This window comes from Harpia harpyja, chromosome 2 (genome assembly GCF_026419915.1).
Source record: "Harpia harpyja isolate bHarHar1 chromosome 2, bHarHar1 primary haplotype, whole genome shotgun sequence".
NCBI lineage: Eukaryota > Metazoa > Chordata > Aves > Accipitriformes > Accipitridae > Harpia > Harpia harpyja.
The window spans coordinates 2,887,459-2,901,358 of NC_068941.1; the positions used below are offsets into that span (position 1 = coordinate 2,887,459).

At 47.3% G+C, this 13,900-nt stretch overlaps 1 protein-coding gene across 3 annotated transcripts in view; it reads left to right on the forward strand.

The window, feature by feature from the left end:
* Window positions 1–13,900, forward strand: part of SEPTIN11 (septin 11) — a 59,717-nt gene that overhangs the window by 26,864 nt on the left and 18,953 nt on the right. For all 3 annotated transcript variants that reach the window (XM_052812740.1, XM_052812722.1, XM_052812731.1), the window contains exons 2-5: window positions 3,360–3,474; window positions 7,257–7,452; window positions 9,958–10,144; window positions 12,410–12,571. In XM_052812740.1, coding sequence (XP_052668700.1) covers window positions 3,360–3,474; window positions 7,257–7,452; window positions 9,958–10,144; window positions 12,410–12,571 — 660 coding nt within the window. The remainder of the gene's footprint in view (window positions 1–3,359; window positions 3,475–7,256; window positions 7,453–9,957; window positions 10,145–12,409; window positions 12,572–13,900) is intronic.

Sequence of the window (13,900 nt, forward strand, 5' to 3'; positions counted from 1 at the left end):
AGTGATTTCAGTCCTTGCACCCTCCCCGGGCAGCCTGAGGGTGAAGACCGTAGCACTGTTGAGCTCATAAAGCCAGAACTGCCCCATCCAATGCGATCAGGCTAATCGGTAAAATTGCCCATCGTGGTTTTGCTGATTGACATCCTTGGCAGACCTGTGCCTTGGCTAAAGGGGCCGCAGAGCCTCATGGGGGGTCCTGCAGCTTCCAGCCTGCTGTGGGGAGAGCAGAGAAAGGGCGCAGGGGTTTTGTCCTTGTGTCAGCATCCCTGTAGTTACAGAGCAGGAGTAAGCTATCCCTTTGAAGAGGGTGAAAGCAAGAGCAGAGGCCTGGCTGCAGTGGTAAGAGGTTATGCAGTGTGCACACCTCCCTTTAATCCTTCTTCTCAGAGAGGAGCAGCCTGTGTCTCCCCCAAAAAGGTGCTGGCTCTCCAAGTCCGTCTACATGCACTGGAACTGGCTGTTATGTTGCACGATGCTTTCATTTGTGTGTGGAGGGAGATATTTAGAAACTCTAGTCCCTTTGGCTCTCTTGCTGTGTTCAAAATGCATATCTGTGATACTTCTGCAGAAATGCACGTATTTTCTGTATCCGCTCTACTCAATGAGAAGTGCTGCAGTCTGGGGAATACTGAGGGAGGTGGAGACTTGGGTTTGTGTTTCATCTCTGCCCATGCCTTGGGCCTCTGAGCTTTTCATGAGTGTTTTTGTGTTTAGGGCACATATCAGACTACACTTCTGCCTCATGTTATGCGGCACAGCTTGTGAAAAATACTTGGCATTGAAAAGCGTAGAGATAGTTTTTGTTTTTTCCACTGTTGATATTTGCCACTTACAGGAAAAAAAAAAAGAAAGGGGAGGTACGCAGCAAAAAATAACTGACACAGATGCAAGAGATGAGTCTAACTCCTGTTCCTGCTGAGTAACTGATGATGAGGCAGTACTTGCTTTCCCAAAATATATCAGGGAAAGAGATACTGGTGCTGTGCTGAGAGATGTTCAACACCCACCACTTTCTGTGAAGCCTATGAGTCATGGGCACCTACTGCTTTCTGGGATCTGCTCCGAGCTCCCTTCACTTAATCATAAACCCAAGCCCACTGGTGTTTTAAAAATACTAATGTTACAAATATTTAATTTAACCCATTCACATCATGCATAAATCCCAGCGTATCCTTCCATTGCCTGGGGCTTTTCCTGGAAAGTCACTGTTGTGGGTAAATGAGGTGATGGTCTCTTTCATGGTGGTGGTGGGTTTTTTTGTTTGTTTGTTTGTTTGTTTGTTTTTTACCCAGCTTGAGTGGAGGAGATAGCATCTCTTAACCACCTTAAGCTTCTGTGGTACGGTGCTGGTGAATAGCTATCCAGTATATGGAGGGATGGAGGTGAACAGTCTGGTGTATTGGCGTTAAGCCTTCAGACAAGCCTGGTTCAGATGTTAAGAGAAGGCTTAGGTACCTAGGACAGGTGTCAAGCTGCATATGCCAGCATGACAAAAAGGAGCCTTTTGCCCCTTGGTGCCATATGGTGATGGCACAGACTTAGACATTTTTCACTTTGAGATGTTGCCTTTCTCAGAGAATTTCTGTATTTTTTTTCTTTAAGTCTGACTGGTATTTTCATCAACACTCTGCTCGGATGTAACTTATTTTTTCCTTCAGTTGATGGCTGGTCTGTGTGTTTTGAGGAGGGAAGTAGAGATGCTCAGCAATTGTGCAGAGAGTGGGAAGTCCTATCCTCCGCTTTTGATTCTTATTTTAACAACTGAAGAGTGTCTTTTTTCATGTCTGGTCCAAAGCCCACTGATTTTGTGGAAAAGAAGCTGGTGCTTCCGGCATCTTTAAACCAGGCTGAGGCTGCCCACGACTGTAATCTAGCTCAACAGTATGGTCTTGGTGCAGTGACTCTGCTGGAAATGTTTGGGTTCGGGTAAAGGTTAGAATCTTAAGTTAAGGACAACAAGCTTTCGGAGAAAAACATCGTGTGAAATAACAGCAGAGCTAGGTCTACCGAGTTGGTGGGGTTTTTTTGTTTGTTTGTTTATTTGTTTTTTTTTTCCCTTATCTATGCTCAGGATGTTGGCATAACTGCAATTTGCCGGGGAATAGATAACTGGGCTGGCTTCTTTTTCCAAGCCTCTCTGTGAATTACTGTACAGCTGTTGTGGGTAAGTTCTAAATATAATCTTGGCGTTGTTTCAAACCTCCCTTCTGCGAGGTCTGTGCTGCCCCATTACCCTCCACAGAACGGCCTTGGGGTGTTTGATGTTATCAGCTCAGGCCCCCCAGCAGTGTGGAGGACCAGATCGGGTCACCAGGGGTGACTTGTACCTCTGGGGTGCCTGGCCTGGCTGTTTTCCCGCTGAGGACGTGGAGGGGCAGCACGGTGGGCTTTGTAGGTCACGCAGGAGACGCCGGGAATGGTGCCCTGCTTTCTCACCTCGTGTCAGATGAGGTTATTTGTAAACCAAGGCATCTGCGGAGCAGTGCGCGTGGTTTTTCCCTTCTGGTCAAGGCTTGTGAAAGCTGGAAAGAGGTTTAGCTGGCTTTAGAGGTGCTGCTGCCATCTAAGCTACGTCCTGCTGTGGCCATGCCAAAGGGCTGCAGCAAAAGCGCAAGAGTGTTGCGTTTCCCTCGCACTGCTGGGAGAATAGAGCAAGTCTGAGAAAGCTCCTCCTTCCCTTTGGCAAACTGAGCCGAGGAGAGCACGAGCTTGCCCCTCTGCTTGCCTGCACAGGTTTCTCTCAGGAACAGATTTTGGAGTTGCAACTAGGACCGCATCGCAGCCCGTGTCACTCTTTCACGTGCTCTTCGGGAGAGCTGGCCTCACTGGGTGGTTTGGGGAAGCTCCCGCGCTGCTGGGGGAGTCTTGAAAGGAGAGGTTGGCTGGTTTCTGCCGTAGAGCTGTACAGTGGACGTGGAGGAGGCAGACTCAGCTGCTTCAACTACTAAAGAAGAATTGGTCTGCTCACAGCTATGACCACATTTCACTGTGTCTCTTGCAGGTGTCTGCCCAAATAATCGTCGGGTAACCCTAGGGATGTGTGATGCTGAGGCCTCAGAAACCATGTTTGGGTGTTGCAAATTGGTACAGAATCATGGTTTATTAGTGGCAGGCATGGAGAAACGGTCTGGTGGTGGTTGCATGCCTTGGGGTTGGGGATCTTTTAGCACCTGAGTCCCACAGCGGTGAGCTGGATAGAAGTAAAAGGAGAGCACATTTGGGAGGCAAACCTAAGACAGGAAGATCCTGTGTCCCGAAAACTCATGCTTTGTTACACAGTTCTGACAGGACCAGGCACAGCCTTCTTCCCTGACAGGGGATTGCAACCCTGTTAAATGCCTTTCTTCTTGGTCTTACAGAATGATGACCTGAGGAACTTGTCCCTCTCCGGCCACGTGGGCTTTGACAGCCTCCCTGATCAGCTGGTCAACAAGTCAACGTCACAGGGCTTCTGCTTCAACATCCTCTGTGTGGGTAAGTCATCCTGCACCACCGGGCGGTCAGCTCACGACAAGGGGTGCACGTGTATCTGCAAATTAGCACCTTCTCCATCCTGCAAAGGGTAAGATCTGAGCCAGTGGGGACCATAGTGGCAGGGAAGTGACAGTTTCTTCCCAGAGCTGCTCCAGGGTGAAATCTAGTATCCCGCTTTTCCCTTTCTCTACCCTGTCCCCTGAGTCAACACATGGAAATTTCTAGCTGTTGAAATCTACCCTTTTGATCATCCTGTGGTTCTGCTTTCCCCAAGGGCTGCCTATAAGGAAATTGAGCTAACTTGGGAACCAAATGTATTTTTAAAAGAATGTTAGCTTAAATCTGCCTTTCTCTGGGTTGGGCGCAGAGGCTGTTTCTCAATAAATTGCATTCCTTCCCTTCCAGGCTTTGCCTGCCTGTCTCGCTATATTCTTAGTTTTTCCAGTTGGAAACGATGCCATTTTTAGTCTCCAAATGATGTACTTGAGAACAAAGCCTTGTCACCTGTTCCCTGCTGTATTTCATCTGGGTGCTGCAAGTTGGTTTTATAGCCTGAGTTACTGTGTTACTTTTCGCAAATTATTCAGAGGGTGAAATATGGGGACGCACCTTCTCTTGGCTATAGAGAGATAGCTGCTGTCTTGGTACTCTGTGGATATTATGCAATTGGAAATCCATTGCTGGGCCCTAGGGAGCTGTGTGCCAAAATGGCTTTGACCTACTTATTGGTGGACCTCTTCAAGATGCCCTCAGATTGTGGTTCTGTCAATTGATAAAAATGGTGGGGTTTACTCTTAGTTTGTCAGAGCAGTCTACAAACATCATCTTTCCATTCATTGTTCATGTAAGCCTGCAAGAAGGGAGTATTGTGCCTTCTAATTAGTTACATTAATTAGCTGGAAAAACCCCACAACCCTCTGACTGTGATTTTTTTCTACAGCAAGTTGAGAATTTCTGTCTGCAGTGCAGGCTGAGCTGTCTGAAAAGAAATCTGGCAAACAAACTAGACTCCTCTCTGTAGCTTTGCATGTCGAAGAACCAGATAAGAGAATAGTTGTACTTCTGCACACTCAAGCTACCAACCGTCACGTGACTCTCCTAGCAGCATGAAACCATTTAAAATTCAGCAGGAAACAGCCTGATTAGCAGGCAGCTCTTTCACCAAAATGGCATAAATTAATTGCCTTTTTCTCTTGCAGTAAATATTCATCTCTTAGCATGACTTGATATGTCTCCATTAACATAGCAATTTGGTCCAAATTTTTTCTCTTGTAAAATGTGCTCATCAACCACTTTTCACCCCAAATTAAAATTTCACACGAATTGCTGCAGTTGTCCAAGGGATAGAAATCTCCCCCTTTAAAAAAAAACCAACTACTTTTGAAATTGTGTTTTGAGAAGGGACACAATTAATGTTGGCATTGTAATGTGAGATTTATAGTTGTGGTGTGCGTGGATAAAATGCTGCAAAGCCCATCTAGCACAGTGTGCAGCAGCACTGCATTCACGTCAGGAGCTCACTAAAATATGTAGTTTCAGAGATTAACAGTCTGTGCCATCAGTTCAAGACTGATCTTTTCATGTGGGTTATGCTCTATGTGGGCCTAGATTTTGAGCTATAATGTCATGTATACTTTCTGTCTTCCCCCTTTTTCATTTGTTCATTCTTTTTAAAAAGCTTGCTTTATGTCCTGCAGCTTCCCAGCGTAGGAATGCTGTGACAAGCATATCTCAGCTTGATCATTTTACTGGGCTGTAAGTAATTGCTTGCCTTCCTGAGCCTAGCATGAAAATGGTCAAAGTCAAAGCCAGCAAAACGAACTGTTGAGTATCACAGAGCAACAGGCAGTTGCTGAGTAGTGGTATTTGTTTCTGTGGACACAAATGGTTTCCTGAGGTCTTCTAAGTGGAGGTTTTGCATATTTTGAGAGAGAGATTTTCGTGCTAGGAGCGCTGCCTACAGCGCAGAGAGATGCTTGAGGGCGATCGCAGGTGCAGGCTCTCCTATCCCATCTGATATTTTGCATTGCTTTGCTATTATTCATTTCTACTTAAGATTTTGGGGGGTTTAAGAAGTTAGAATAGGACCCCCTCACAAGCCTGACCTGCAAATGCCAGAGCTGCACACTGCAGTCCAGGAGGTCTGTGCCAAATCCCAGCATCTCTTCGGTTGGAGCAACTTCAGGACATTACCTCAGCCCACCCTCTGCTCACAGCATGGGCAGCAGTAGCAGTTTGAGAGTGTAATTGCTAAGCAAACACTTTTGACTTAAAAATGGGATTTAGGCTAATGCTTTCATCCACGCTACTAATTGCACTGGGGATTAGTGAACCTGTAACAGTTTTCAAAGTTAGTGTTTAAGCAGTGTGCTATTTTAGATTTTTTTTAAAAAACTTTTAATGTATTTCTCTGTCTCAAATTTTCATTGTCCAAGTTGCACTATGGGTTTTTGTCATCCTCTAGACAAAGAAACAGACCTGAGCTGGAGGAAAAAAAAAAAAAAAGCAGCATAAAAACATGTAGAGAATCAGATACCTCCTTGGGAATCAAACTCGGAATTGAGAGAATTTACAACTTCTGTAAAGAAAGTTATATCAGAACTAGGAGTTAGCCTACACTATTAAACAGAGAGTTAAGTATTTCTCAAGTAAGAATGGCTTCTTGCTGTCCTGAATACAGGTGTCGCTTGCAAGGTGTTGAGGTTGGGGCTGTTCATGCCATCAAGCAGGAGAGAGCCTGCATCGCTGGTCAGGTCATACCAATGTAAAAACCACGGGCAATAGCTGAAGACTGCTGGAAGCAAATGCTTTCACGGGAAAGGAATGATTATTTGTCTCTGTCGCGCTGCCAGTGTAGCAAGTCCAGTAACAGGGTTCTAGCAGCAGCAGGCATTTGTTGGTTCATCATGGAAGGAGTCCTTTCCCTTTTCCTAGGAGGGCAACTCACTTGGCAAATGTCTAAGTAACTATTCTTAAAACTGTTGTGGTTTTATTTTTAAATTTTTTTTTCTTATTTGTTTTTCTCCCCCCTTCCAGTTTAGTACCTTCTCTTCAGGGAGTCTCATACGCCTCAGCCCATCCTCTCCAATTCCTCTGTTTCCCATGGGAAATGTTAACAGTAGTATTACTCGAAAAGACTATGTGCCTCTCTGTATTTGTGAAATTAGCCCCTTTCCTTCCCCAAAATAATGAAAAATCCCTGAGGTCAGTGTTGCTTAGTATCTCTGGTGGTGCCCCTTTCGGTGTCCTTGCCTGTGATTGTGGTACACTGCCTTTGAAAACCCAGCCCACAGATTTCTCTTGCCATTCCCAGCCCAGCAGCCTAGCTCTTCACCTGCGGGTGATGACTTTTAGCTCTGAAGGCATTTGGCTTATCTTGGTGTCTGTCAGGCTAACAGCTTTTGCATAGCAGGGGCTCATTTTGGATTCACGTCCCCAGCATGTGGTGCTTTGATCGGGTATGCCTGCAAGGTGTGCTGCAGAGACTCAGGCAGTGTGACCTGCGGAGGAAGTGAGTTGGAGCCCAGCAGCAGAAGCCAGAGCTGCTGTCACCTCCCAATATCCACAAAGTCCCCGGTTCAGTCCTGAGGGATTGGTAAAGATGGGGACTGTCTCGTCTCAAAAGACATCTGTTCCTGCAAGGATTATTTTGCTTAGCCGTGTGCACGTAGCGTAATTCCACTGCTAACCAAGTGGAATAACTCCTTAGCCTGGCAAATGTGCCTGAGAAGGAGATGAGGAAAAGCAACTGGACCATACTAACGTTGCCTTTCTCTGCTCAGGCGAAACTGGCATCGGCAAGTCAACGTTGATGGACACTCTGTTCAATACCAAGTTTGAAAGTGAACCTGCGACGCACAACGAGCCTGGTGTGAGATTGAAAGCCAGGAGTTACGAGCTCCAGGAGAGCAATGTCCGTCTGAAGCTGACTATTGTTGACACAGTTGGATTTGGTGATCAAATTAACAAAGATGACAGGTAAATTTATTTCTGTCAGGAGGAGGAGTCCTTGCACTGGTGTGCTCTGAAATCAGAAGGGCCTGTCCCTGTGTGGGGAGTAGGTCCCTCGCTGTTCCTGGGGGTGTTTCCTGATCCAGGTGTGGCAGCTAGCATCACTCGCCCCATGAGACGGGTAGAAGTGACGAGAAAACGAAGTGAAGAACAAACAGATTAACTAGGCTACAGACCTGAAGTGGTGTTTCTGCCCTCCTTGTCTCTGTGCAGCTTACTTGAAGTCTCTATTTGAGTTGAAACATGTGAATATTTGAAAGCAGGAGTTCAAATTGCAACTTCAGATTGCATCTTTTAGGGAGCTGGAACTTAGATCATAGCTCCCGTTCACACCATCCTGCAGTGTTCAAGTCGAAATGGATTTTACTTTAACATTGTACCTAGGTGCTGATTTTCATGTTGTGTGCATGAAGTAAAGAGTCTGGGCAGCCTACACAATCCCTTGTGTCCCTCCATGCAGACTTTTGCTGTAGTGTGAAAACTAGTCTTTCTGTGATCATGGCTAATTAATGGATTTCCTATATCTTAGAGCCATGCATTCCCTCATTGCAGTAATCCCAGCTTCCTCTGGAGGGTTCTTTGCGATCCTCTTTGCACCTCGCCAAGTGAGGGGCACACTGCCTGTGTGCTGACCAAAAGCTATTAAGGCACTATGTAGATAGACAGCGTAAGCTCCTTGAAAACGCAAGCTTAACATCAAAACTTCCACCAAGATCCCCGTTAGCGTGGAGATTGAGCGTGTTCTGCTGCTTGTTCCATAAGGAAAACTCTGTAGATTTTTAAAAAAATATTTTACAATGCTTTATTTCTGTAACGCTTCCTTGCTGCTTGACCTGACACCAAAATGCAACTGTTGCCCCTGCTTTGGGTCTCCTGCTCCCGACTACCGCTGCAGAGCCAAAACGGTGAGAGGCACGTGCTGGCTGGAGGGAGAGCTCTGCATGTCAGACACTGCCATATGCTCTCTGGCAAGAACAAAAGCCGGTCAGAGGAGGAGGGAGGAGCAGGTGCGCAGAGCGGGGATGCTCTTGTTACTGTGGGTCACTTTGCATTTGCTTCATTTGGCAGACCAGAAGTGCCAGCAGTATTGGTGGTGAAACCCCACCAACTTCCTTCTCGGGCAGCTTGAGAGAGGGGCAGTCACAGGGCAGCAGGGCTTAGGGAGAGCTTTTGTCCTCCTGCTGCGTTCTGACTCATGGCTGCAGTGGGCAGTGATTTTTCTCTGTGCTCCTGCTTTGAGTCCTCGCAGTCCTTTTTTCTTCTGCTTTTTTACGGTGCTTTCTCTAATATGATCTCCCAATGTAAGGCCTTACCGCTTTCTTTGCAACATGCCTCTGTCTGAGGTTTTGGGGATCTCATCGTCACCGGCAGAATTTCCAAAAGCAAAGAAACTGGAGCAGCAGTCATGTTACAAACCCACCTACTGATATTCTTGATACCCTCTCTGCCTGCAAATTAACAAGCAGTGCTCCGTACTGTCTTAGGGGTCTCTGGTGTCGGCAGCTGTCACGCAGCACTGGCCTGTCTTTTGCTATAGCTCTGGGTAAATCAAGCAAGAGCCTGCTCTGCTTCACCAAGGGTTTTGAGCAACTGCTCAAACAGGTGCAATGGCATCTGGAGCAGAGGGGCCAGACCAGAGCCTTGCTGGCTGCCTGTCAGAAGGGTGTTTCTGGAGGACCTGAAAACTCCTGACAGCCTATTTCTTCCTCACAACTGCTTTTGAGGGAGAGCATTAACGCTGCTGTGAATGCAGTCCTCGAGGCAGTGGCAGTGTTGGCTTGGTGCCTTGGTCTCGGTGCCCTCCTTAGAGAGCTTCCCTGGGCTGGAAGTCCTGAGGCTCTCCTTGGTGGAGGGGAGGAACTGAAAAGTTTCCTTTCTGGAAGCACAATCAGTTAGTCAGATCAGGGCATGTTACACTGCACCACTTATTTGTTCTCCAACAAAATGGTCCCCTCAAAGTACACGAACAGCGCAGTTGTCTCCTGAGCTTTGCTCACAGGCTTCAATTCCTGAAAAGTCCCTTTTATCCCCTTGTGAATTTCCCTTGCCTCTTTTAAGATCACAAACAATCTTTTGGACAAGCTAGGGTAGGTGGTGGTTTCACGTTTAAATTTTCTTCTACTGGATGCTTCTCGGTGACATTGGCAGAGCGGCAGCTCTGACTTTAATTGGAGAGGCTGCAAAATACATTCTTTTTCAAGGTAGCAGCCTTGTGTGATTGCCATGCACCTAAAGTCTAGGGTCTCTGCCACTTTATCTTGCTATTATGTCCATAATGCTCTCCCTGTGCACCAAGTGGAAACACACGTTTGCTAAGGAGAGACTGTAGGTTGGGTGGGGAGGGTCGTAAGAGCAGCGCTTGTCCCATAACGTACAGAGCATCCCTGAAGTTTCTTGAGTGTCGACCGGTGACCTGTGTTGTCCCAGTAGTGAATGCCCTGGTTTTCTCTGTGCCACGTTTTCTCTCTTCAGCTACAAGCCTATAGTAGAATATATCGATGCGCAGTTTGAAGCCTACTTGCAAGAAGAGCTGAAGATCAAACGATCCCTGTTCAATTACCACGACACCAGAATTCATGCCTGCCTATATTTCATTGCACCAACTGGACACTCGCTGAAGTCCCTAGACTTGGTCACCATGAAGAAACTCGACAGTAAGGTACTTGCTGCTCGTGTTATGACCCTCGCGTGGCCCTACTAGTGCTTTCATGATCTTGCCACAGGCTTAGTTAAACTTGCGCAGAAAAATACTGTCTGCTTTTAGCAGCGGGGAATTGCAGAGGTGCCGTGTGAAAACTTTACCTTGGGCTAGCTGTTAGAATGGGTCATTATTCACTGATTCATATGCTGCAGAAATTTATTAAAAGTTTGGCCTCCTACCCTCTTCCAGTCCCATCTCTGGTTAGTAAACTTGGCCGCTTGCTCCACAGCTGTGCTGTGAAGTTAGCAATCTGAGAGCAGGAGTCTGTATTTGTGAGGATGCATTAGGAGACCGACGTTCTTCTTGCTTTCCAGTGGGGTAACTCGGCCGAGTTCAGTGACAGGTTTGTTCACAACTGAAAGATCAGTTGGCTGTTAAGAAAGAAAGAAAGTGTGTTTTCCTTCTTAAATGCATAAATAAAAATGGGAGGTTGAAGTTCAACTCTGCTAGTTCTAGCACTCAAAACCATGGTCGATATCTCTATTTCGCTTTGTCCAACAGATTAATTAGGTTCTTGTACAAAACCTGATTTTGTAAGTGTGTATAAGATGAGAAGCACATCTGAAACACTTCAGGTCATCTTACTAATCAATGAAAAACAAATCAAAATGCTGTGTCTGCATGCTCTGACTGCATCCAGCTAGACACAAACAGTGATTTGATCTTCTATGGCAAATGTAGTGTTGTTCTAACCATGATCTGATAAACAAGGTCAATCTGAATAAATATGTTACTCGGCGTGTGCTTTTTCAGTTATTCTCCTGACTAGCAAGAATGGGAGCCAAGCTCAGTTTAAACCGTGGTGTTTTACTAGACGCTTGCGAGAAGATTTAATCTCTCTTCTTCTAGGGAAAATAACTGAGGTACAAATGTAAACCCTGAGTATTTAAACTGAGCTTTCTCTGTGCTTCTTTACATCATGATTAAGTAATTTAAATCAGTCCACCTTGCACCTTTGGCTCACTGGATCCTGATTCTGCAGAAGGTAAATGATGACAAGGGTTCTTTATTTCCTGGAGTGGCCTACTGGGTTTGATGCACTGATGGAGAGAGATCCCTGCCCTATTCAACTTAAAATAGGGTTATGAAGATTTACCCAAAGAGAGCTAATTGGCATTTGTGTTCTATCTTTTGGCAAAGGGGGATTTAATAATTCCAGGCCATCCTCTGAATAGAATTAAGCAATGAAATACAAGAGGATTTTCAAGTATTGTAGTTAAAAATCCCTTTATATAAGTCAATATCAACATCTTCTTCACTACAATTTCTGTCTGCTGTTGCAAGGAAAAGCAAATCCTGCAAGATCAAAAGCAGAAATTGTCCATCTGGAGGGAGTAGAAAGGGAAAGCAAGCAGGATTCCTCCTCCTAATGCATTCTTGCCCTCTCCCAGCAAAGCGGATGCTTGTGCGGTGCTTGCTGTGCATCAATCCGCTCAGCTACACTGGGGGTACAGTGCTGTCTCCCCTTGGCTCCTAGATGGTGTTGCTGTTTGCCATCCTCCTGCTGGCGCTGCAAACAGCCTGTCTAGGGAAGAGAGTCCGTAACTTATTTTTTCATTTCTGCGTTAACTCCATCATGCGGTTCCTTTGGATGATTGTCTTAGAGCTGTGCTGGGACAAGTCAACCCTAGTCCTGCGGTACAGTGGTGTATGGGAGCGTGTGAGGGCATGCGGGTGGAGGAAGCGTGCCTGTGTTACTGCCAGCCTCCACGCTGTGTGTAGCGTGGCTGGATATGGACCATCTGCTTCCACTTCCAGTGGGTAACAGCAGCACTGCTGCCCACCCCGGTGTCCCTGATAACAACACCCGAGCGAACGCCCATGAGAGGCTATTGTCTGAGCGTGTCGCTTGCAGTAATCCAGCCTGCTGCAGCGTGGAGGAGAAGCGCTTAGATGGTAATTTCCTTTTTTTGGAACAGCTTGTAATAATTTATGACAGCATTTCCTGTCCAGCCAATTTGGATGAGGAGGGGAATAAGACAGGACAGGAAATAGCGTGTTGCCAAATTGCACTTGACTTCTTTTTAAGGTCATCATTGCTGCTGCCTGAAAATTCTAAGGCAGCGGCGCTGCCAGCAGCAGCCCCAGGGAAGGTCTTCTGCTGCGGGGGTGGTGGCTGGTGCCACTTATAGGGCCGTTGCTGCAGGATGTGTGCTCTCCGTCCTCTCCCAGTGATGCAACATGTGCAGTCCTGTACGTGGAGGTGCTGTCTTTGTTTTGCAGGTGAACATCATCCCCATCATTGCCAAGGCTGACACCATTGCAAAAAATGAGTTGCACAAGTTCAAGAGTAAAATCATGAGCGAGCTGGTCAGCAATGGCGTCCAGATCTACCAGTTCCCGACGGATGAAGAGACAGTGGCTGAGATAAATGCCACGATGAGCGTATGTTGGTTTTTGGGGGGGGGGGTTGCTTGCCTTGGTTTGCGTAGGCCCATCCTTGATGGTAGGGCACGTTGTACCGTGTTTCTTTTGGCTTTAAAACTGCAGTCTAAGCACAGATAGCAGGCTGGCCAAAAGGCTTTTTGAGCTGGAGATACCTGTCACACATGGGCTGCCTGGCCTGATGAGCTTCATTGTCCGATAAACGATTCTCCTCTGAGCATTTTATCATATCCTTCCCCTGCTGCAGTATTCCCATCTCGGGAAAGGAAGAGGATGGGAGGCAGGGCCCTGACGCGGTCAGGGCAGAGGGCTGGGGTTTGGGTTTCCTGTCCCAAACGACCACTTGTTGCTTAGTGGGGGGTGATTCACTTCTGCCTTTGTTTCGCTTTCCGGTGAGAGCGGGGGTGCCGTCAGTGGTGGTCCAGCTCTCCCAGCACGGCCAGTGGCCATCAGCAGCAAGGGCTCTGGCTTTTACCTCCTTTCCCTTTCCTTTAGCAACAGGGGTGGGATTTGAGGGCAAACAGGGCTGGGGTAGACCAAGCGTTTTAGTGGGGTTTACAGAGGGAAACAACTGTTCCCCATGGGCCTGACTTGGAGCGCAAGGGGAAGAACCTGAGCTCAGGGTTTCTGGCACTGACGTGCATCACAGCAGTGCTGACAGGGCCCTTGAGTGGCTTTAGCAGGGCACGTAACACCCAAGAGGACGTGCCACCGCCAAAGCAAGTGCACTCAACAGCAAGTGCAAGGATGAGGTTGAGTTATGTGCGTTTTTACACAGAACGGAGGCATCAAGATTAAGCAATTTCCTTGCAACTTGAAGGCTTTTTTTTGAGTTTCCCTGCACAACTGCTTGTAGATGGGCAATTGTCGCATCCAGCTGGATATCAGACCCTCTCCAAACCTCTGTATTGCCTCTTTTCCCTGTCTATGTTGTGTTCTCAGCAGGGAGAAGCTGGCACAGAGAAGGGACGTGGTTCTGCCAGTGTGCAGCGTGTGTTTTGCCTTCCTCTGGTGCAGCCCTGCTGCTCGGAAAACTCCTTTGCCGGTTAATCACATCTCCTCTGCCTCTTGGCTTCTTCCCCTCCCACCCAGCCTGTGACCACGGCTTGGCCGACAAGGCATCCGCTCCCGGAGGTTGCGCCCAGCCCTTTTGGATGCTGTTAAGGCAGGGAGAGCACCACGGGGGTGGGCTGGTGGCAGAGGCCAGCTGCTTCCTGGCAGCAGCCACACTTCTGGGAGTACATCCCAGTTTGTCACCACCACACCCGTGGAGAGACTGGGACGTAGCAGAGCTCAGTGACTCACACGCATCGGCCCAGGGCTGGGTCG